The sequence below is a fragment of the Myodes glareolus genome, chromosome 18 (assembly GCF_982192425.1).
Source record: "Myodes glareolus chromosome 18, mMyoGla1.1, whole genome shotgun sequence".
In the NCBI taxonomy this organism is placed as follows: Eukaryota; Metazoa; Chordata; class Mammalia; order Rodentia; family Cricetidae; genus Myodes; species Myodes glareolus.
In genome coordinates, this window is record NC_142043.1 from 4,320,860 (window position 1) to 4,347,004 (window position 26,145).

Consider the following 26,145-nt stretch of genomic DNA (forward strand, 5'->3'; position numbering starts at 1 on the left):
ATTAAATAGACCTATAACTGCTAAAGAAATAGAAACATTCATCAAAAGACTCCCATCCAAAAAAAAAAAAAAAAGCCCAGGGCAAGAAGGTTTCAAGTCAGAGATTTTCAAACAAGAAATATTAATACTCCTTAATTTTTTTCGCACAATAGAAACAGAAGGAACATTGCTAAACTCTTTTTATGAAGCTACAGTTACCTTGATAGCCAAAGCACACAAAGACATTAGTAAGAAAAAAAATTACAGACCAGTTTCATTCATAAACATTGATGCAACAATACTCACTATAATACTGGCAAACTGAATCCAAGAACACATCAGAAAAATCATCCACCATTATCAAATCAGCTTTATCCCAGAGATGCAGGAATGGTTCAACATTCGAAAACCTGTCTATGTAATCCACCATATAAACAAAGTAAAAAAAAAAAAAACCTCACATGATCATCTCATTAGATACTGAAAAAACCTTCAGCAAAATATAATATCCCTGCATAATAAAGATCTTGGAGAGAGCAGGGATCCAAGGAACATAGGTAAATATAATGAAGGCAATATACAGCAAACCAACAGCCAACATCAAACTAAATGGAGAGAAACTCAAAGAGATCCCACTGAAATCAAGAACAAGACAAGGCTGTCTTCTCTCTCCATATTTACTCAATATAGTACTTGAAGTCCTAGCTAGAGTAACAAGACAACAAAAGGAGATAAAGGGGATACAAATCAGATAAGAAGTCAGACTCTCACTATTTGCTGATGATATGATAGTTTACATAAGTGACCCCAGAAATTTTACCGTAGATGTCTACAACTCAGAAACACCTTCAATAATGTAGCAGGATACAAGATCAACTCAAAAAAATCAATTGCCATCCTTTACACAGATGATAAACTGGCTGAGAAAAAAATTAGAGAAACATCACCCTTTATAATAGTCACAAATAATGTAAAATATTTTTGAATAACTCTAGCCAAACAAGTGGAAGACATGTGTGACAAGAACTTTAAATTTCTGAAGAAAGAAACTGAAGAAGACACCAGAAAATAGAAAGATTCCCCACTCCCCACACTCTTGGATAAGTAGAATTAACATAGTAAAAATGGCAGTCTTACCAAAATAAATTTGTAGATTCAATGCAATGCCCATCAAAATCTCAGCAAAATTCTTCATAGACCTCAAAAAAATAATACTCAACTTCATATGGAAAATCAATAAACCCAGGATAGCCAAAACAATTCTGTACAATAAAAGAACTTCAGGAGGCATCACAATCCCTGACTTCAAACTCTACTACAGAGATACAGAACTGATAATAGCCTGGTAGTGGCATAAAAACAGACAAGAGGACCAATGGAACTGAATCAAAGACCAAGATATCAATCCACATACTTACGAACACCTGATTTTTGACAAGGAAACAAAAAATATAAAATGGAAAAAAGAAAGCATATTCAACAAATGGTGATGGCATAACTGTATATCAGCATCTAGAAGAATGAAAATTGATCCATATATATTGCCATGCAAAAATTCAAGTCCAAATACATCAAAAATCTCAACATAAAGCCAACCACACTGACCCTCATAGAAGAGAAAATGGCAAGAACCCACAGAAGACTGCTTCCTAAATATAACTCCAGTAGCACAGACACTGAGAGAATAATTAATAAATGGGATCTCCTGAAACTGAGAAGCTTCTGTAAAGCAAAGGGCATGGTCAACAAGACATAGCAACAGTCTACAGAATGGGTAAAAATCTTCACCAACCCCATATCAGACAGAGGTCTGATCTCCAAAATATACAAAGAACTAGAAAAAAAAGGATCTTAAAATGAATATATAATCCAATAAAATATGGGGTACAGACCTAAACAGAGAACTCTCAAGGGAGGAATATAAACTGTTCTTTTTCTACTTTATACTTTCCATGTAGATTAGATCTATGTAAGTCTCCCTTAGTGTCCTCATTGTTGTCTAAGTTCTCTTGGATTGTGTAAGTAGGCTGGTTTTCTTTCCTTTATGTTTAAAAACCACCTATGAGTGAGTATATGTATAAAAAAGGTGAAGAACAAAAATAATTATAACAACTTTTGTTGAAGAAGATGTGGGGTAAAGAGAACATTCCTCTAATCTTGGTGGGACTGCAAACTGGTCCAGCCATTTTGGATGCTTATATTGTGATTTCTCAGAAAATTAGGCAACAACCTTACCCAAGACCCAGCAATACCACTTTTAGGTATATATCAAAAGGATGCTCAATCATACCACAAAGACATGTGCTCAAGAATGTTCATAGAAGCTTTATTTGTCATAGCCAGAACCTGTGAACAATCTAAATAGTCCTTCACCAAAGAATGGATAAGGAAAATATGGTACATTTACACAGTGGAGTACAATGCAACAGAAAAAAATAATGCAATCTTAAATTTTCTGGGCAAATGGGTGGAACTAGAAAACATCATATTGAGTGAGGTATCCGAGACTCAGAAAGACAAATATCACATGTACTCACTCATAAGTGGCTTTTAGATATAAAGAAAAGAAAAACCAGCCTAATATTCACAATCCCAGAGAACCTTGACAACAAAGAGGACCCCAAGAGAGACATATATTGATCTAATTTACATGGGAAATAGAAAAAGACAAGATCTCCTGAGTAAATTGGGAGCATGGGGACCAGAGGAGAGGGTAGGAGGTGAGGGCAGAGGAAGGGAGGAGAGTGGAAAGAAACGTTGCTCAATAAATACAATTTAAAAAAAATAGAGAAAATAACTGATGTGGGGTAGGGCAGCAGAGTTGGGAATAGAAGAGCCAAGGCTAGCTCCTCTGAACTATTCCAGTGCTTCTTTCTTAGACACAGACATGACCTCTGGGCATGCTCAAAAGTCAGTTTGTTTGCAGAAAATAAATTCATTTTCTGTGCTTCACTTTCCTTTCCAGATCCAGTTGTGTATACACACTTACAAATAGTTCCCAATGAAAATAATAGAAACACCAAAACCAGCTAAGATTGTTATTTGATTCTCATGAGCTGATATTGTGATTATGCCAACTAGTGATTGGTGCATTGGTATATTTGAATTTGTGGTATCTATAATAGGTATAATGAAACAACAAAAATACTGTGGTGGCTTCAAGGCCCTGGCTCATTTAGCTTAGGTGTTAGTCACTAAGTGAAATAAAATACTAGTTATTCAATTTTTTATTAATCTAAATACCTCAAAATTTTTAATGATTCCTAGCTCCATATTCTTTCTAGCTACATATAATTATTTTAATCAACTTTGAAGCTTTGCATTCTTTATTGGAAAGTCATGGTGCTGCTTTTCCTTGTTTATTTTGTTTTCAATATCATTTAATACTTTGTGTTTTATCAAAAATTGGACCCTCATGAAATTGTACAGGATCACTTTATACTTTTTTTGTAGGACAGAAAAATTAGCTTGCCATGCTAAAGATACAACAGAGCAAACATTTAAAAGAAATGAAAAACCTTAAATACAACCTGAATTAGGTCTGTTACACTGGTTTTGAAAATTTACTCGCACCTTTATTTGAAGAAGTCTCCATTGGTTCTATTAAAATCCTCTGACTGATAACTTACAAAATGTTTGTACTTATGCACGTTCACTTACGTCTCATAATTCCACTTTGTCAAGGAATCTATTGCCTTGAGCAAGTCTCTTGAAAATTAACTCTTACATGAATTAAGATGACAGATACTACTTATATCAAGAATTCATTCTCTTACAGCCATCATTGTAGACAGGACCTAAACTTATGCCATTATTAGATACTTAACCTGCATTGAGTCTCTTCTATTCAGGAGAACTCATGTGTGGTTCAAATGGGGAATGTCTCTGAGTGCCCCAGATGTTTGAACACCAGGTTCCCAATTTGTGGCATATTTGGGGAGGTCATGCAGTCTTGCTGGAGGAAGTGTTCACTGGGGGGTGAGCTGTGAGAGTTTCGCCCTAGTTACAATTTGCTCTCTCTGTTTACTGTTTACTGTTTGTGACTGAAGATGTGATCACTCAGCTTCATGCGCTTGTCACCAAGCATGCCTGTTACACTCTTATCATGATGGACCCTTGTCTCTCTGCAACTGTACCCCAAATAAGCTCTTTCTCCTATAAGTTGTCTTGATCATGGGATTTTAACACAGCAGCAGAAAGTCACTAAAAAGTGACTTGATTCTCTCTGTTGCTGCAATTCTCTTAAAATGCTGCCAAGAAGTTCTACTATGGATCTTCCCATTCACCAGGGTACTTACTTCACTGACTGTCAAATGCTTTCATGAGGTTGCATTGAGGTTTTGATAGTCATAGTTTAAGGAATTTCAAATTTGCTTCTTCATATTCTGTTAGAACTGCTACTTCAGACTCAAAAATGTCCCATCAAATTGTCTCAAAGGCAGTATAAAGTATTATACCAAGTGAATACTTACACATATTTATGAGGTTCTGGTCTTTACTTTCTAACTAAAACTTTGGTAGGAACATAATCCTTAAAATTCTTACGTTCCTCATCTTCAAATCAAAGTTGGGATTAGAGGTGTGTGCCACTACTGCCCAGTTCTTACATTGTTCTTTGATGGAGAATTTTAATATAGCAACATAAAAGAAACCAGGAGAGTGATGATGATAAAAAATGGCATTTACATCAGGGTAGGTGCTTGTTACTCTTTATAAATAACTCCCCTTCTTTCTTACTTAATAGATTGTTAGCAATCATTGAGACTATTGGCAATAAACCATCCTAGGTAGTTTTAATTATCAACTTGATACAGCCTACAGTCATCAGAGCAAAGCCCCGATGGAGGAAATACCTAAATCAGAAGTACAAATCAGTTCATGGACCTATACAGGTCTCACTGTTATGATGGTTTCCCATTATTACCAACACAAGTCAGGAAACGCTTCCACCTCAGTCCTTAGCCACTCCAGGCAGTGAGTCTTGGGAAGGTGGAGCCTAGCTACCTAGAATTCCATATTAAGTGTGACTAATAAGAACCCTAGTCTATACAGAAGGGAAACTTCTAAAGCAAGACAGCTAAAATGGAGAGTCAGAAGGGTCATGAGATCCTTTTCAGTGATAGAGATTCATGCTGCCGCTGCCATGCTTGCCTTTGATGTGGGTTCTGGGGATCGTCTCATGCTATACAAGTGTTCTACTCCTTGACCCATCTCCATAGTCCTTCAGATGAAGATTGCTAAAGTGAATTAGTGAAAATGATCAGTCACTTCATCCCCACAAAAGACACAAAAATGCAGATATATCCAGTCTAGGCTCTGTAGAGGAAAGATAGCGACATAGAAGGAAAAGTTAGCAAAACAGATGGAGCAATCAGCAAAATGGAAGAAGAAATTAGCAACATGGAAAAAAAATGAACAAGAACATAAAGATTTCAAAAAAATTAAAATGTCAAAAATGGAAAGCTTAGTGAACTAAACAAGAGAAAAAACCTAAGTGGCAAGTATCAGTAGATTTTGACTATAAACAGAAGAAACACTATCAGGATTGGAATATGATTTGGAGGAAACATTGTAATTAAACATTAATTATGGAGAAAAATAAATAAACACAACCACAATATCCAAGAATTCTGAATATAATCAAAAGTTCAAATTTAAGAATCTACAGCATGTAAGAATAAACAGAGATAAAAACAGAAGTCATAGAGAATCTATACAATGGAATGATAGCAAAAATTTCCCTAACATAGAGAAAGAAATGGACACTGGAATGCAAGATGCATTTAGTACCTCAAATAAACATGGCCAGATAAGAATTTCCCTGTAGCACGAGAGAGCCAAGATGTCAGAAACACAAAGCAAGAAGCATTATTTAGTGGTAAATTCCAACTCACCTTACAAACACAAACACACCAGAATAACATCCAAACTTTCACTTGTAACCACAAAAGACATGAAAGAGGAAATGACATGTACTAAGTCAAAATTAAATAACTGTCACTCAAGATTGTTATACATGGTAGAGCTATCTTTGATGGCAGAATAACAATATTTTGAGCTAGGAAAAACTAAGGTGCTCCATGAAAACAATGCCAACATTACAGAAGGTACTTACAGGAAGAGGAAAGTCTTATGGGAGCACGGGAAAGAAAAAAATGATAGTTGAGAAGGAGTCAATAATGTCCAAAATGTAAACCAGAAAATCCCTACTACTAAAAGAAAAGAAAGAAAATACACAATGATCTAATCAACCAGAAAAACAACCAATAAAATCTCAGTATTTAACAAGTAACTCTCAGTAATATCCTTAAATATAAACAGCGTCAATTCACCAACAAAGAGAATTAGACTGATTTATTAGATTAAAAAATCATTTCCATTATCTTTTTGTCTCCACAAATCATACCTCATTGGCAAAGACATTGGTAGGCAGACAGTGACTACAGGAAGAAAGTCATAAGACAAGCTGTTTTGGCTATTTTGACGAGTAATAAAGTAGACATCAAGCCAAAACAAGAAGAGAGAAAAAAGGGTAAGTCAACAAAGGGAACAAAGGATACAGCAGTTATAAATATAAATGCATCAAAATTGGGACCCCCATTTTCATAAAGTGGATATTAATGGGCATAAAAGTTTACATATGCTTTAACATAACAGTAGTGGGTGACCATTGTTATCTGTGAGCTTAGCATTTACAAGTTTAACTGAATTATTGTGAGTTATTATTTTAACCCAGCAAAGATGTGTTACATTTGTTTATGCTGTGGAATATTACTTGAACTATGTGAAGGTACGTTACATTTGTTTCTGCTGCCTTGATTAGTAATGAAAAGATGTGTTACATTTTTTCTATGCTGCATTTGTAGTTATGTCTTGTATTTGTTTTACCTTCACTGCCCAAGGCATCTCATTAGCCTAATAGAAACCTGAATGACCAATAGCTAGGTACAGAGGGATAGGTGGGCTGGTGGGCAGAGATAATAAGTAGGAGGGGAAATCTATGCTCTGGAGAGAAAAGGAGGAGAGAATGAGGGAGAAAGAGAGTGATACACTCCAGATCAGAAGTCAGGCTGTCAAACACTGGAGGATGTAGAAAAGTAAGATATACACAAAAAAAGAAAGGAAAAATGTCCCAAGGCAAAATGCAGACAAAGAGAAACATTAAAATAAGAGCTAAGATAAGACCAAACATTCATAACTAATAAGAAGTCTCTGTGTCATCATTTGGGAACTAGTTGGTGGCCTAAACAAAAAGCCTGGTACACTGAATGCAATGCTTTAATTTTAAACTATGACCCTTTAATGCCCCTAACAGAATAATGTGTGTGTGTGCATGTGTGTGTGTGTGTGTGTGTGTGTGTGTGTGTGTGTGTGTAGCAGTGGACATTGAAAGCACCGTTGCAACCACGATAAACATTGGACACAACATGGAGATACAGATGGATAGCATCTCTTAGCAGTTTTGCATGTTATTTGGGCCAGTAAAGTACTTCCTTTTTAAAACTCTGCTAAAAAGTTTTAGCCAAAGACTTCTTATTCCTCTTGCATAGCGTGTTCAGCAATAAGAAGCAGTACCATCTGTGTGGCAGACACAACAAGAACAGATGGGGACACTTGGAAAGAAGGAAACAGATCAAACCAGGCTTGCTCTAGTTTCTGTGACACTAATCGGTAGATTCATTTCTTTAATGTGGCATCACCACAACAAGCCAAATGTGAGATAATTGATAAAACAGAGAACAAAGTACAATGCATAGAATCAATCAAACAAAAAATCAGCTTTTTGAAATAATAAAAAATGGCGACCTTTAGTCAGAGGAACCAAACGTAGAACAAAACTCAAATTAATAAAATTAGAATTAATTCAAATGAAGTCCATAGAATTGAAAAAATACTTCAGAAACTTTATTTTAAAAAATATAGAAGAAATGGATAAATTTCTAGACATTATGCTCTTCCAGGATATAAACAATGTAAGAAGAAATGGGGCTTAAAGAGTTGCCTTTGTCTCTCTACAAAGAAAACCCCAGCACTGAACTGGCTGCTGAATTCTATCAATTTTATCCTTTAAGGAAGACATAGCATCAACATTTCTCAAAACACTCTGTAAAATGGAAAAAGAAAGAACACTACCAAACCTAGTTTTATGAGGCTACTCTTATCACGGTACCAGATCTGGATAAGAACAAAACATGCAGAATAATGGTTGAGTTCTAGGTCAACCTTGACTGCATAGCAAAGCAACAGCAAAAATAAAAAAATATAAATCAAAAGCCAGCCATACCTGTGAGATTGCCGTTTTGTTTGATAATCTTGATATTACCTGAAAGAACAAACAGACTGTTTAACAGCCATTTTAGTCATTTCAATGAAGTGTGTGATAACAACTCAACAACTGAATTTTTAAGATCATATCACTCACAAAATGAAAAAAAGTCTTGCCAATCAAATTGAGACGTTATCAAATACAAGAAATATTTCAAATCTCCGACATGCAAAAGATACACCTTAGAATGACTTATGACCCCAGAATATATCTTGTATAAAGCAGAAAAGTACCTTAAAATACATATTTTCTATGATTTATAAAAAAGCTATGGAAATTATGACATATTCTTAAAACATACCCTGATATTACCCATATCTTTTTAACATAATTACAGTTTCTTTTATTTTTTGTGTTAATAGATGCTATAAATTAACAAAATTTTATTCAAATGTACAAATACATTTAAAATAGCTCATATGGTGAGCCAGGCATGTTTTCTATATCTGTCTCCCATTCATCATTTACACCCTGAGATGTTGAGAGAAGAAGATCTGCATTATTTATGTGCATGTGGCATCATCATTGCATGTATACAAATACACATTTCATCAGTGTTTAATTTTACGAAATCAATCAGGCCATTCTGCATCTGCTTAGTTGTGTAAATATGCATTAATCAGAAGCATTTTAGGCATAAGTTTGCAATAATTCTCGAAGCAGAGACAAATAAAGGGAGACAAAATTATGGTGCTCTTGATATTATGGTAGACATGAAAATGTGCTTCAAAAAAAATCCTGTTATTTACAGTTTGGGCTAAAGAAAGAGCAATGATATCTAGGAAGCTTCGAGGTCTTTGAAAAGATGAAATGGTGAACTTAAAATCTTGGGATGTGGGTGGGTATCCAACTCCAAGTCTGTTGACTTAAAGTTGGCATGAGTCTGAGTCCCAGGAGGATTTTCTCTATTAGGGTCTCTCAGTCATCCTTGTGCCTATGAGTAAACACGGAATCTCATTAGAAGATAAGTTTTGATGCAGGAGGTCTGGGCTGTGTTTGAGAATACGTTTTATAGCTGACTTCTAAATTCTACCTATGCTGCTGACCATTAGAAAATTGGAGGGCAAAACATCATAGCTAACATTATGATTAATGTCATTCTTCGCCTGTCAGTTTAGCATTCAGCATGTGATTAGCATTTGGAGAAGTATTTTCAGGCATAATGCCTGTGCACTCTCATTTTGATCCTCTAAGGTAGGTACTTTAAAACATCCATACCGCTAAATAACTAGACAATATAAAGGCTGTCTCGAGGTTTCAAGGCAGCTGCGAAGTAAGAGTAGATTAGCCACTGCAGGTAGCAAACATGACCACACATTTTTATTTTTAATGTTTTATTATTAGTAGTATCTTTACTAAAATATCATTTCAGTATTTTCTTCCATTCCCTTCCCTTCTTCCAACACTCCCACCATGGCTCCCCAACTTGGTACCGAGCAAACTACTGGCCCCGTCCTCCATAATTGTTATTGTTGTGTGTATATAATATACAAACATACAAATGTAGATATAACTTGCTGAGTCTGTCCAATGTTGCATGTGCATGCCTTCAGGACTGACCAGTTGATATTGGATAACCAATTAGAGTGTTCCTCCATGAAGGAAGACTACTTCTCTTGCTTTCAACATGCCTTAGTTGCCTGTAATTATTTATTTAGGTGCCCAACCATATAAGGTCATACTTAAAGATGACCTGTATGAGATGTATTTTTATTTACTTATTTTCTTATTTTCTTTGATTAACAAACTTGGTATTATCTAATCTTTTACTGGACTCATTTATGGTCTAGAGTCAAGTAGGATTAAGTATACTATATAATATAATATATAATTAAGTATACTATATAATATAATGCATATATGTAATTCACATACTATATATATGAATTTATGCTTGGGAAAATTACCAGCAAAGATAAACTCTTTGAATAAATAAATAGTTCATGTTTTGAAGAGTACATGATACATTCATTCCAGTAACTAACACTTCATGCTCTTCTAGTTTATGTATTGGAAATCCAAGAATTTACAGCTAAACTTGATGCTAGATCTTCTGGCACAAAGGATTTCATACCTATGTGGTAACAGGTTACCTTGAGAAATTGAGAGTTTGCAATGGGTGGGGTATAATAACCCAGGCTTAAAAAATATTCAGGTCAGGTTAGAAGAACTGTATAAGGTAAACCCAATCCATTTCAACATCCAAAGAGTAGAGCCTTATGAGGCCCCCATCCATACCCAAGGAGCTAAGTAATTGATGGTTTCTGGGTGAGGAAGAGTGAGTTGCCTATGGTTCCATGGATAATCCCATCCTCAAGTGTATATTAGGCAGCACAAATTAGACTCAGTAGGTTATACATTCAAAAGATAACCAAGAGGACATGAAGTTAGGAAAGGGGAAAGGTGATAGGAAAGAGATGGAGTTGGGAAATGAGAATGTATATGCTCAAAATACATTGCATCCATGCAGGAAATTCTCAAAGAATAAGGAAGAATAGAAAAGGAAAGAAAACAGAGATTTAGAGATCAACTAACTGTAGTTCAGGGAGATAAATAACTTGCCCATGCCATTCATTAAGTTAACAGCAGACTCTCTGCTGATTATCCGAAAGAGTGAGCTTCTGTGTCTGGGTTACTTTACTCAAAATAATGTTCTCTAGCTCCATCCATTTTCCTGCAAAATTCAAGCTGTCATTTTTTTGTCTGCTGTGTAGTACTCCATTGTGTAAATGTACCACATTTTCATAATCCATTCTTTGGTCAAGGGGCATTTAGGTTGTTTCCAGGTTCCGGCTATGGCAAACAAAGCTGGTATGAACATAGCTGAGCACCTGTCCTTGTGGCATGATTGAGCATCCTTTGGATATATACCCCAAAGTAGTATTACTGGGTCTCGAGGAAGACTGTTTCCCAATTTTCTGAGAAATCTCCACATTGACATCCAAAGGGGTTGTACCAGCTTGCATTCCCACCAGCAATGCGGAACTGGTCTCTCTTCCCCACAACTTCTCCAGCATAAGTTGTCATCAGTGTTTTTGATCTTGGCCATTCATACAGGTGTAAGATGGAATCTCAGACTTGTTTTGATTTGCATTTTTCTGATGACTAAGGATGTTGAACATTTCCTTAAATGTCTTTCAGCCATTTTAGATTATCACATGTACTCACTCATAGGTGGTTTTTTAAACATAAAGCAAAGAAAACCAGTCTACAAACCATAATCCAAGAGAACTTAGACAACAATGAGGACACTAAGGGAGACTTACATAGATCTAATCTACATGGGAAGTAGAAAGTAGAAAAAGGCAAGATCTCCTGAGTAAATTGGAAGCATGTGGGCCTTGGGGGAGGGCTGAAGAGGGAGGGGAAAGGCTGGAGGAGCAGAGAAATGTAGAGTTCAAATAAAAAATCAATAAAAAAAGACATTCAAGAGTCAAAAAAAAAAGAGTGAGCTTCAAACACCTCCTACCTGATCCTAAACCACCTAAGATGGTGAGTAGCAAAAGTAAACTTCCACTCAATAAACTACTCAATGCAGGGGGGCAAGAAACTGATACCAAACATACAACCAACAATTTCACTCCAGAGGTTCAAGTCCTAGCTCCTAGCACAAAACAAAAAGAATATAAAAAACCAAGCCAGATCCCAGCCTTCATCCAGGTACACCTGCCTCTCTTTCTCCCTTCCCGCTGGGGCCACAAGATCTCCCCAGAGCTGGGCTGTGGGCTCAGCCGGGCAGCGGCAGTTCCTGTGCTTTGAGAGCCTGCCTGACAGGCAGGCCCTGAATCACCTCAGCCACATTCCTGGCCAGCAAGAGACAGTGATCTTCTAGCAGACATCCATTGGAGGAGGGATGAGTTTGCTTCAGCTAGGAGGAATTCAGACTTTCCCCGCCCCCCTCGACTTTCTGGACAGGTGAATCAAACAGAAATTCAACAGAGAAATAAGAGAATTATTAGAGGTAATGAATCAAATGGACTTAACAGATATCTATAGAACATTCCACCCAAATAGGAAAGAATATACCTTCTTCTCTGCTGCTTATGGAACCTTCTCGAAAATTGACCACATACTGGGTAACAAAGCAAACTTCCACAGATATAAAAAAATATTAGTAACCACCTGTGTCTTGTCAGACCACCATGGATTAAAGTTAGAATTCAACAACAGTGCTATCCCCAGGAAGCCAACAAATTCATGGAAGTTGAACAGTCAACTACTGAATCACCCCTGGGTCAAGGAAGAAATAAAGAAAGAAATTAAAGTCTTCCTTGAATTTAATGAAAATAAAGACACAACATACTCAAACCTATGGGACACTATGAAAGCAGTGCTAAGAGGAAAGTTCATAGCACTAAGTACCCAATTAAAGAAAACGGAGAAAGCACACATTGGAGACTTAACAGCACACTTGAGAGCTCTAGAAAAAAAAGAAGCTGATTCACCCAGGAGGTCTAGAAGACTGGAAATAATCAAACTGAGGGCTGAAATCAACAAAATAGAAACACAGAAAACAATCCAAAGAATCAATGAAACAAAAAGCTGGTTCTTGGAGAAAATCAACAAGATCGACAAACGCCTATCCAAACTAATCAAACAGCAGAGAGAGAACATGCAAATTTATAAGATCAGAAATGAAAAGGGGGACATAACCACAGACACAGAGGAAATTCAGAGAATCATTAGATCTTACTATGAAAATTTATATGCCACAAAGTTGGAAAATGTAAAAGAAATGGACTTTTTTTAGATAAGTACCATATACCAAAGTTGAACCAAGAACAGGTGAACAATCTAAATAGACCTGTCAGTCGTGAAGAATTAGAAGCTGTTATCAAAAATCTCCCTACCAAAAAAAGTCCAGGACCAGATGGTTTCAATGCAGAGTTCTATCAGAACTTCCAGGAAGAGCTAATACCTATACTCCTTAAGGTATTTCACAATATAGAAACAGAAGAATCATTGCCAAACTCTTTTTATGAAGCTACGGTTACTCTGATACCAAAACCACACAAAGACACAACCAAGAAAGAGAATTACAGACCAATCTCACTCATGAACATTGACGTCAAAATACTCAATAAAATATTGGCAAACCGAATCCAAGAATACATTAGAAAAATCATCCATTATGATCAAGTGGGCTTCATTCCAGAGATGCAGCGTTGGTTCAACATACGCAAATCTATCAATGCAATCCATCATATAAATAAACTGAAAGAAAAAAACCATATGATCATTTCATTGGATGCTGAAAAAGCATTTGAAAAAATTCAACACCCCTTTATGATAAGGGTGTTGGAGAGATTGGGTTTACGAGGATCATACCTGAATATAATAAAAGCAATATATAGCAAGCCGACAGCTAACATCAAATTGAATGGAGAGAAACTCAAAGCCATTCCACTAAAATCAGGAACACGACAAGGCTGTCCACTCTTTCCATACCTCTTCAATATAGTGCCTGAAGTTCTAGCAATAGCAATAAGACAACATAAGGGGATCAAGGGGATTCGAATTGGAAAGGATGAAGTTAAACTATCTTTATTTGCAGACGATATGATAGTGTACATAAGCGACCCCAAAAACTCTACCAAAGAACTCCTACAGTTGATAAACACCTTTAGTAATGTGGCAGGATACAAGATCAACTCCGAAAAATCGGTTGCCCTCCTATACACAAAGGACAAAGAAGCAGAGAGGGAAATCAGAGAAACAACACCTTTCATGATAGCCACAGATAGCATAAAATATCTTGGGATAACTTTAACCAAGGAAGTGAAAGACCTATTTGACAAGAACTTTAAGTCCTTGAAGAAAGAAATTGAGGAGGATACCAGAAAATGGAAAGACCTCCCCTGCTCTTGGATAGGGAGAATCAGCATAGTAAAAATGGCAATTCTACCAAAAGCAATCTATAGATTCAATGCAATTCCCATCAAAATCCCATCAAACTTCTTCACAGACCTTGAGAGAACAATAATCAAGTTTATATGGAAAAACAAAAAACCCAGGATAGCCAAAACAATCTTATACAATAAAGGAACTTCTGGAGTCATTACCATCCCTGACTTCAAACTCTATTACAGAGCAACTGTTGAAAACAGCTTGGTCTTGGCATAAGAACAGAGAAGTTGACCTATGGAATCGAATAGAAGACCCGGTGTTGGGAGCCACCTGGAGGCACAGGTGGTCCTGCAGTTTGGAGGTAGCCATGTGGGGCTGAGCACCCTTGCCTGCACCCTTGCTTGCACATGCTCAGACCAGCACAATGGCATTAACCAATCAGGACAGCGTTCAAGCCTCTCCACCTTTTAAAAGCAGCTGCCTCGGGGCCCAACCCTCTCTCTCTAAGCTTTCTCTTGTCCCTGCTCTATCTTCCCTTCCCCCAATTTTCCTCAAGGGAATGCTCCAAATAAAGATGTGACCAGAGAAGGAATTCTCGTTTTTGGTGGCGTTCATTCCTGCTGGTCAGGATGCGCCCCGCAACCCGGGTATTAACCCACAAACTTATGAACACCTGATTTTTGACAAGGGAGCTAAAGGTATACAATGGAAGAAGGATAGCATCTTTAACAAATGGTGCTGGCATAACTTGATGTCAACCTGTAGAAAAATGAAAATAGATCCATATCTATCACCATGCACAAAACTCAGGTCCAAATGGATTAAAGACATCAACATTAATCTGACCACTTTGAACTTGATAGAAGAGAAAGTGGGAAGTAGTCTACAAGATATAGGCACAGGAGACCACTTCCTAAGCAGAACCCCAGGAGTGCAGACAATAAGAGAAACAATGAATAAATGGGACCTACTGAAACGGAGAAGCTTCTGTAAAGCAAAGGACACTGTCAGTAAGACAAAAAGGCTACCTTCCGACTGGGAGAAGATCTTCACCAACCCCACATCAGACAAAGGTCTGATCTCCAAAATATACAAAGAACTCAAGAAACTAGACACTAAAACCCTAATTAACCCAATTAAAAAATGGGGTACTGATCTGAACAGAGAACTCACAACAGATGAACTTCGAATGGCCAAAAGACACGTAAGGTCATGCTCAACCTCCTTAGCGATCAGGGAAATGCAAACCAAAACAACTTTGAGATATCATCTTACACCTGTCAGAATAGCCAAACTCAAAACACCAATGATAGCCTATGCTGGAGAGGATGTGGAATGAGGGGAACACTCATCCATTGTTGGTGGGAATGCAAACTTGTGCAGCCACTGTGGAAATCAGTGTGGCAGTTTCTCAGGAAACTGGGAGTCAACCTCCCTCAGGACCCAGCAATTCCACTCTTGGGAATATACCCTAGAGATTCCCTAACATACTACAAAAGCATTTGTTCTACTATGTTCATAGCAGCACTATTTGTAATAGCCAGAACCTGGAAGCAGCCTAGGTGCCCCTCAATAGAAGAATGGTTAAAAAAGGTGTGGAACATATACACATTAGAGTTTTACTCAGCGGTAAAAAACAATGACATCTTGAATTTTCCATGCAAATGGATGGACATAGAAAACGCTTTACTGAGTGAGGTAAGCCAGACCCAAAAAGAGGAACACGGTATGTATTCACTCATAAGTGGATTCTAACCATAATTAAAGGTCTTTGAGCCTATTATTCGTGATCCTAGAGAAGCTAAATAAGAAGATGAACCTGAGGAAGATTATTTAGCTATCTGCCAGGAGGTAGGAAATAGACAAGAGTCCCAGGTAACCTCGGGTGCATGTGGGGGGGGTGGTGGGAGGGTTGTTGGAAGGGGAGAGGGTTAGAGAGAAGGGAGTAGGGGAGGAATGGGGGAAAGCTCGGTGGACCGGGATGGTGGGGGGAGGAAGGATGAATATGGGATCAGGGAAGAATATATTTCAACTAAGGGAGTCATTTTAGGGTTTACAGGAGACTTGATTATATATGGGATCCCAGGTCCAAGGAGAGATCCCCAGATTGCTCTCTGGACAGAGGAGAGGGTGCCTGAACCGGCCTTGGCCCATACATACTGATGAATATTTTGCTTCTCACCATAGATCCTTCATCTGGCGATGGATGGCGATACAGAGGGAGACCCACATTGGAGCACCGGACTGAGCCCCCCATGGTCCAAATGAGGAGCAGAAGGAGGAAGAAAATGAAAAAGGAAATAAGGACTGCGAGGGATGCTATCAACCCACTGATACAAGGGGATGGATCTAATGAGAGTTTACCAAGGCCAAGTGGATTGGGACTGAATGAGGATGTGATCCAACCAGATTCTCTGAATGTGGTCGGATTCTCTGAATGTGGCTGGCCCGGAGTCTTTCTGAAAAGCCATTTACAATGACACTGGAACTTGTTTTCTCTGCATATACTGGATTTTTGGGATCCAGTCTGTTTGGATACTCACCTTCCTGGACCTGGAGGGAGGTGGGAGGAACTTGAACTTCCCACAGGGCAGGAAACCCTGACTGCCCTTAGGGACATAGAGGGAGGAGGAGAGGGAGTGGGGGGGAGTGGGAGGGTGTTGGGAGGAGGGGCGGAACTGGAAACTTTTATAATTTAATAAAATTACTTTCTAAAAGTAAAAAAAAATACATAGAGAAATAAAATTTACAGTATTAAAAAAAGAAAAAAAAACCAAGCCAATATCTCTCTCCAAAGACCAGTAATACAATAAGAATCTTCCCTGACAATGACAAGCCAAGATGGATCTGGAGAAACAGAATTTGCAATAGCAATGATAGACATAGTCAAAGAGTTCAAGATGTTTAAAGAGGAGATGACTGAACTTAGAGGTCAGGAAAAAAAAAAACAAACCTCTGAAGTCCATGAAAACAGAAACCATTGACTAAATGAAATAAATGACATCAATTCAGAATTTGAAAAGTGAATTTAACAAAGACAATGAAATACTAAGGGAAAAACCAAGCCATGTGAAACAGAAAGAAAAAATTTAACAACTCAATAAAAAAGATTCAAGAAAGTTTAATCAATAGGCTAGATCACAAAGACAGAATATCAGAACAAAATGAGGAAGTATACCATTCTGTTAAAACAAAACAAAACAAAACAAAAAACCAATGATACATTTAGGGGGTTGCAGCGATGGTTCACTAGTTAGGAATCCACACTTCTTTTGGAGAAGACCCAAGTTCAGTTAGCAGCCCCACACTGGGTGACTTACAATTGCCTGCAGCTCCAGTTCCAGGGAGATCTGATACCTGTGGCCTCTGAAGACATCTATATTCACATGCATAAAGCCAACAAACATGTATACACATACATAAACAAAAATAATAAAACAGAAATCTTAAAAAGAAAATTATGGACCTCACAAGCTGGTCAATGGGCAAGCCTCCTGCAGGCAAGCTGTTGCAGCACCATCCCCATTCGATCCTGTGATTTACAATTCCTACTTGTCTCCAAACTCACCCATCCCAAGAGAACTCAGTGTTTCCCCGAGAAACAGACAAAGATTGCACAGAGCACACCAAGAATAACTTTCTGAGGTACAGAGACAGCAACTACAAGGACTGGATCAAGAGCAAAAACACTGCCTGAGCCAGGTGGAGGAAAAGATGGGTAGGTGCCAGTGCAAGAACACATTCAACAACCAAAAAAGCAATATGGCAACGTCAACACCTGTTGTGGTCCTACAACAGGAAGACCTGAACATCCTCACCCAAAAGAAGAAGAAGAAGAAGAAGAAGAAGAAGGAGGAGGAGGAGGAGGAGGAGGAGGAGGAGGAGGAGGAGGAGGAGAAGAAGAAGAAGAAGAAGAAGAAGAAGAAGAAGAAGAAGAAGAAGAAGAAGAAGAAGAAAATAACCGAAAGTATAACTTGATGAAGATGATAGAAACCCTTAATGAGAAAACAAAAATTTCTCATAGAGAAATGGAGAAAAAGACAAATAAAAAATTGGAAGAAATCAATAAGTCTCTTAAAGAAAACCAAGAAAATCATCAAGAAACAATCAAACAGGTGACAGAAATAGTTCAAGACTTGAAAATTGAAATAGAGGCAATAAAGAAAACACAAACCGAGGGAACTTAGGAAATAGAAAATCTGGAAAAATGAACAGGAACAAATGTAAGCATAACCAATATATTACAAGAGATGGAAGAGAGAATCCCAGGAATTGAAGGTACAACAGAAAAAATGGATTCATCGGTCAAAGACAATGTCAAATCCAACAAATTCTTAACATAAAATAACCAGGAAATCTAAGACACCATGAAAAGACCAAACCTAAGAATAATAGAGATAAAAAAGAGAACTCCAGCTTAAAGACACAGAAAATATATTCAACAAAATCATAGAAGAAAACTTTCCCAACCCAAAGATGGAGATCCCTATGAAGGTACAAGAAGCTTATAGAACACCAAATAGACAAGACCGAAAATAATGTCCCCTCATCATATAATAATCAAAACACTAAACATACGGAATAAAGGAAGTATATTAAACTTTGCAAAGGAAAAAGACCAGGTAAGATATAAAGGCAGACGTATCAGAATTATATCCAACTTCTCAATGGAAACCATGAAAGCCACAAGGTCCTGGACAGACACTAAGCAACCATGAACACAAGTCCAGAGAACTATACCCAGCAAAGCTTTCAATCACCATAGACAGAGAAAGCAAGATATTCTATGACAAAACCAGATTTAAACTATACCTAGCCACAAACCTAGCCTTACAGAAAGTACTAGAAGGAAAATTTCAACTCAGGGAACATAGTTGCACCCACAGAAAATCAGGCAGTAGTTAAGCTCACACCCACACCAGCAAAACCCCAAAGAGGGGAAACACACAAACACTACCACTGAGAAATAACAAGAATTAACAATCATAGGTCACTAATATCAATAAACTCAATTCACCTATAACACAGGTTAACAGAAGAATACGAAAATAGGATTTATCTTTCTGCTGCATAAAAGACACACCTCAATCTCAAAGACAGACATTACCTCAGAGTAAAGTGTTGGGAAAAGGTTTTCAAATTATATGGACCTAAGAAACAAGCACGTATCACTCTTCTAAGATCTAGGAAAACAGACTTCCAAATAAAATCAATCAAAAGAGATGGACAGGGATACTTCATATTCATCAGAGGAAAAATCAATCAAGATGAAGTCTCAATTTTTCAACATCTATACTTCAAATACAAGCGCATGTAAAACAACATTACTAAAGCTTAAATTCCACATCACACCCTACACACTAATATAGGAGACTTCAACACCTCACTTTCACCAAAGGACAGGCCTGCTAGACAGAAACTTAATAGAGAAATAAGGGAACTAACAGATGTCATGATTCAAATGGACTTAACAGACATATATAGAACATTTTACCCAGACACAAAAGAACATATGTTCTTCTCAGCACCTCTTGGAATCTTCTCTAAAACTGACCACACACTTGGTGACAAAGCAAACCTCAACAGATATAACAGCAACACTAATTGCAGAAAGTCTACAAACTTCTGGAATTTGAACAATGCTTAGTTGAAACACCTCTGGTTCAAGGACAAAATAAAGAAATTAAGGACTTCCTAGAATTCAATTAAAATGAATGCATAACATACCCAAACCTATGAACAACTAACTATAAAAGTGCTAAGAGGAAAATTCATAACACTAAGTGCCCACATAAAGAAAATAGAGAAATCTCACACTAGCAACTTAACAGCACACCTGAAATCTGTAGAACAAAACAAAGCAGATTCACCCAGGAATAAACAGCAGGAAATAGTTAAATTGAGGGCTGAAATCAATAAAATAGAAACAAACAATACAATGAATCAAAGACACAAAGAGCTGCTTCTCTGAGAAAATCAGCAAGATATACAAACCCTTATCTAAACTAACCAAAAGGCAGAGAGACAATATCCAAATTAACAGAATCAGAAATGAAAAGGGGACATAACAACAGACAATGAGAAAATCCAGAGAATCCTAGGTCATACTTTGAAAACCTGTACTCCACAAAACTGGAAAATTTAAAAGAGATGCACATTTTTCAGGATATACCACATACCAAAATTAAATCAAGACCAGTTAAACAATTCAAATAGACCTAAGGAAACAGAAGCACTCATCAAAAGTTTTCCAAACAAACAAACAAAAAAGTCTAGGGTCTGATGGTTTCAGCACAGAATTGTACCAGAACTTCAAAGAAGAGCTAATACCTATACTCCTCAAATTGTTCCACACAATAGAAATAGAAGGATTGTCAAATTGTCAAACTCTGGTTATTCTGATACCCAATCCACAGAAGGGCTCAACTAATAAAGAGAATTACACACTAATCTCCCTCTTGAACTTTAATGCAAAAATACTTAATAAAATACTGGAAAATTGGATCCAAGACTACATCAAAAAATCATCTACCATGATCAAGTTGGCTTCATCCTAGAGATGCAGGGATGGTACAACATAAAAAACTCTGTCAATGTAATCCACCATAAAATTAAACTAAAAGAAAAAAGCCACATGAACATCTCTGTAGATGCTGAAAAAGCTTTCAATAATCCAACACTCCTTCATGATAAATGTCTTGGAGGGATCAAAGAATACAGGGAATGTATCTAAACATAATAAAAGCTGACAGTCAACATCAAATTAAATGAAGAGAATCTCATAGTGATTCCACCAAAGTCAGGAACAAAACAATGCTGTCCACTCTCTCCATATCTATTCAATATAGTACCTGAAGTTCTAGCTAGAGCAATAAAACAAGAAAAGGAGATCAAGGGGATACAAATTGGAAAGGAAGAACTAAAACTTTCATTATTTGCAGATGATATGATAGTATATTTAAGTGACCCCCAAATTCTACCAGTGAACTCCTATAGCTAACAAACATCTTAAGTAATGTGACAGGATACAAGATCACCCCCCCCCCAAAAAAAAATCAGTAGCCCTCCTATATACAGATGGTAAAAGAGCTGAGAAAGAAATCAGAGAAACATCAATCTTTACAATATCTAAAAATAACACAAAATATCTTGGGGTAACTCCAACCAAACAAGTGAAAGACCTATATGACAAGAACTTTAAGTCTTTGAAGAAAGAAATTGAAGAAGACTTCAGCAAATAGAAAGATCTCCCATGGTCTTGGATAGGTAGGATCAACATAAAAAAGAATGGCAATCTTACCAAAATTAATTTAGAGATTCAATGCAGTCCTATCAGAATCACAACCATAATTCCCACACACATCAAAAGAACAATGCTCAACTTCATAAGAAAAAAACAAAAAGCCCAAGACTGGTCAAAACAATCCTGGGCAAGAAAAGAAATTCCAGAGGCTCACCACCCCTGACTTCAAGTTCTACTCTAGAATTGTAGTGTTGGACATATAGATATTGACATAAAAACAGACAGGTAGACCAATGGAATTGAATAGAAGACCCTGATATTAATCTACACACATATGAATACCTGTTTTTTGGCCAAAAGCTAAAATTATACAATGTAAAAAAGCACCTTCAACAAACGGTTTTGTCAGAATTAGATGTCAACTGGAAGAATGCAAATAGATTCATATTTACCCCACATACAAAACTTATGTCCAAATGGATGAAAACCTCAATATAAGTCCAGCCACACTGAACCTCATAGAAGAGAATATAGGAAGTACCTTTGAAGGTGTGGACACAGGAGACCATTTTCTAAATATACAACCAGTAGAACAGACACTGATAACAACAATTAATAAATGGCATCTTCTGAAACTGAGAAGCTTCTATAAAGCAAAGATTACAGTCAACAAGACAAAACAGCAGCCTGCAGAATGGGAAAAGACCTTCAACCTTCAACAACCCCATATCTGACAGAGGGCTCATTTCCAAAACATATACAAAGTTTAAGAAACTAGACATCAAAATATCATATAATCCAATTAAAACATGGATACTGATCTAAACGTAATTCTCAACAGAAGAATCTCAAATGGCTGAAAGACACTGAAAAAATTGATCAACATCCATAGCTGTCAGGGAAATGCAAATCAAAATGATTCTGAGATACCATCTTACACAAGTCAGAATTGCTAAGATCTAAAACACTGATGATGATAGGTTATGTTGAAGAGGATGTGGAGCAAGGGGAAGACTCTTCCATTGTTGATGGGAGTACAAACTTTTACAGCTGCTGTGGAAATCAGTATGGTGATTTCTCAGAAAGTTGGGAATCAATCTACCTTCAGACCCAGCAATATCACTCTTGGGCATATACCTAAAGGATGCACACTTTTAACACAAGGGCATCTGTTAAACTGTGCTCACAGAAGCATTATTTATAATAGCCAGGATCAGGAAACAACCTAGATGCTCCTCAACTGAAGAATGGATGAAAAAAAATGTGGTACATTTACACAATGGAGTACCACTGAGCAGAAAAAAAGATACCTTAAAATTTGCATGCAAATGGATGGAACTAGAAAAAACCATCCTTAGTGAGGTAACCCAGACCCAGAAAGAGAAACAAGGTGTGTACTCATTCATAAGTGGATATTAGACATAAAGCAGTCTATAGTCTACATCCCCAGAGAAGCTAGGTAAAAATGAGAATCCTAAGAGAGACATACATGGATCCTCCTGAGAAGATGAAATAGACAAAATATCTTGAGAAAATTGGGAGCATTGGAGGGAGAGCAAAAAAAGAGGACAAGGGGAAAAGGGGAGGGTGTAGTAATAGGAGTGGTGGGCTGCTTCCCACCACCGGCTAGCTTTACCCAAAATAATTACATGGAAACTGTAATCATTTAAATACTGCCTGGCCCATTTGTTCCAGCCTCTTATTGGTTAACTCTCACATCTTGACTAACCCATTTCTCATAATCTGTATGTCACCACGAGTTCGTGGCTTACCGACATGAGTCTAGCCAGTGTCCGGCTCGGGAAGGGGAATCATGGCATCTGACTGAATCTGCTTCTTTCTCCCAGCATTCTGTTCTGTCTACTCCACCTATCAAAATCCTGCCCTATCAAAAATCCAAGGCAGTTTCTTTATTAACCAATGAAAGTAACACATAGACAGATGACTCACCTACATCAGGAGGAGAAGGAGAACTGAGGGAATTGTCCTCATAGGGAACAGACAGAAAGGGAAAGCAAGGAAAGAGATAGTCCTGATTGAGGGAGTCATTATGTGGTTAGCTAGAAACCTGGCACTAGGGAAATTTTCAAGAATCCACAAGGATAACCCCAACTAAGAATCTAAACAACAGTTGAGAGGATGCCTAAATTGGCCTTCCTCTGAAATCAGGTTGATGACTTCCTTAATTGTCATTGTACAACCTTCATTCAGTAACTGATGGAAGCAGATACAGAGATCCACAGCTAAGTACTGGGCCAAGCTCCTAGAGTCCAGTCAAAGAGAGGGTGGAATGATAATATGAGCAAATGGGTCAAGACCTTGATGGGGATACACAGAGAAACAGCTGACCTGAGCAAGTGGGAGCTGACTGATTCTGGACTGATAGCAGGGAAATCTGCACAAGACCAAACTAAGCCCTCTGAATGTGGGTGACAGTTGTGTGGCTTAGGCAGTCTGTGGGACTACTGGCATTGAGACCAGGATTTATTCCTAGTGCTTGAACTAGCTTTTTGGAGTCCATTTTCTTTGGAGGAATACCTATGTCAACCTAGATATAGGGGGAAGGGCCTTGTTCCTGCCTCAAAGTGATGTGTCGGATTTTGTTGATTCCTCATAGGAAGCCTTTTTCTCTCTGAGGAGTGGATGGGTATTGGGGGAGAATGTGTGTGTGGAAGAGGGGGAGGGAGTGCAAGCTGGGATTTGTATTTAAATAAGAAAAGGTTGATTCATGCCTCCATTTTCCCTCAGCTAATCACTTAAGTTTTTGTACACTTGACTTCCCCACAATGATGGACTGTAACATGAAATTGTGCACTAACAAACCATTTTTCTCCTAACTTGCTTATATCACATAAAATGGAAAGGACACAAAGAGAGAAATATAGTCACAAGTCCCATTCTCAAGTGTAAGGAGAATCACAGTGACACATATGAAGTGTACCTCCTCTTATAAATGTAAAAAACAGGACAAGTCTATTGTAAATGGTTATAAAACATTTACATTGGGTTATTCTTAAATTGGTTTAATTCAATTATGTGTATACTCCCACAAAACTCTTGCTTTTTTTCTGAGTGGGGGTGTGTGTGTTTTGTGTGTGTTATTTTTAAAAGAGTTTTTTTAATTTTCTGTTTTCTAAGATTATGTCCATGGTGCTAAACATGGACAATCTGCTCTAATGGGGAAGACATACATGACTGTTTTCAGAAACCTGTGCTCTTCAATTCAGTTATTTAGCCTTTCAGCCTACTACACCAGACTACTTGCTAGCCTGTTTCGTTAGGGTATGCAGGGAAACTGCAACATCTCATTTTCTGAAGGAATGACTCTGGCTTTAGAACTAAGAGTATTAATCCTAATCCCAACCCTAACCCTAATTATAGGTTTAATGCCTAAGGCTTAAAGATCCTCATTCATGACTCTCTGACAGGATCCTGTTTGTTTTTCTTCCATATATGATGTCAGTATTTGTTATTAATCACCAGGATGGGAATGTGGATAGTAGTCTTAAAGAAAAATGTAAACTATATAGCTAGGATATGAAAATATTTCATTTGGTTCCCAGATTTGGAAGTGTTTATGAATGCGAGGAAATGCAGTGACTCAAGAACAGTCACCGTATGTTTTACTTTCAGGGACTCTAATCTTAGCAGAAGAAAATGTAAGTGGGATTACCACATCACGAAAAGCTTAACATCTTACGGATGCTTATCTCAGAGTTTTCCTTAATCATTTTGCTCAAAGGCATGGAACCAAAGGGCTTTAAATCTCATTCATTTGTTGAAACACACTTTCTTACCCCACCCCTTCCTCAAGCTGGCTTTCTGGTTCATAATTTTAAGGAAGTAGAGTTTTTCCCCAGACTTAGCATCTTGTTTGAGTTGTTTCTGACTTTTTGACTGCTGTCCATTCCACTCAAAGTTACCACTCCACTGGTCCCAGAATACTGGGTTTAAATGGTAAACAAACTAGATTCCTCAAATCTTATAAGACTGTAGACTGTCAGGTCTGCCTGCTGAGCTCAGTCTGTAAGACGGCTGTCTCTGCCATATGCTGCTCTCTCTGCTGCCTCCTTCCTTTGGGGGAACTTCATAGAAAAAGTGTCATTAATGTTATTTATCCTAGGATTTTGTAAATTGTTTTTAACTTTAATTTTATGTCTACCAAGTTAGTTCACTTACAACTGCTTCAATCATGCAACCCACAACTTTACACTGTAACAGCTGAACCAGGGCTTAAGACTAGGGACCTAACAGGAAATGTCCCAGGTGACCAAGAATGAACTTGGAAACATTCCTAGACTCACACAGCACCATTCCATTAAACGTTGGCTGCAACAAAGCAGTTGGGATTCCTATGAAAGTAAGTTCTAGGACAAAGAACACAATAAAAATTATGCTTTGAGAAAGTTCTAATATACTCACAGGTAAAGATTTACAATTTGACTGAGAAGTGTGAACAAAACCTAAAGTAAAGAGTTCACTTACGAACTCAGTCCTTCAACACAAATGTGTGTACACGAGTGTGTGGGTGTCTTTAAGATATACCGAGAAAGTGTTATTTGTTGGCAAATGTGATGTATTCATGTTTAAAAAGTTCTTTTAAGAGGTGTTTATTCAGTTTAATTAAGAAGACTTTAAAATTCTTACCAGAATAAATCTGAGACCATAAAAATAATCTAATATTATTTGGTATATTTGGAATGACAGTGCAATGGAGATTTCATATGTCTCTTCTTTAAAAATGGGGTAA

At 37.4% G+C, this 26,145-nt stretch overlaps 1 protein-coding gene across 1 annotated transcript in view; it reads right to left on the reverse strand.

Annotated features, from left to right (window-relative positions):
* The window catches only part of Kcnh8 (potassium voltage-gated channel subfamily H member 8), a 219,680-nt gene that overhangs the window by 34,362 nt on the left and 159,173 nt on the right, over positions 1-26,145 (reverse strand). Inside the window, exon 10 of the mRNA XM_087897874.1 lies at positions 8,264-8,302. Coding sequence (XP_087754000.1) covers positions 8,264-8,302 — 39 coding nt within the window. The remainder of the gene's footprint in view (positions 1-8,263; positions 8,303-26,145) is intronic.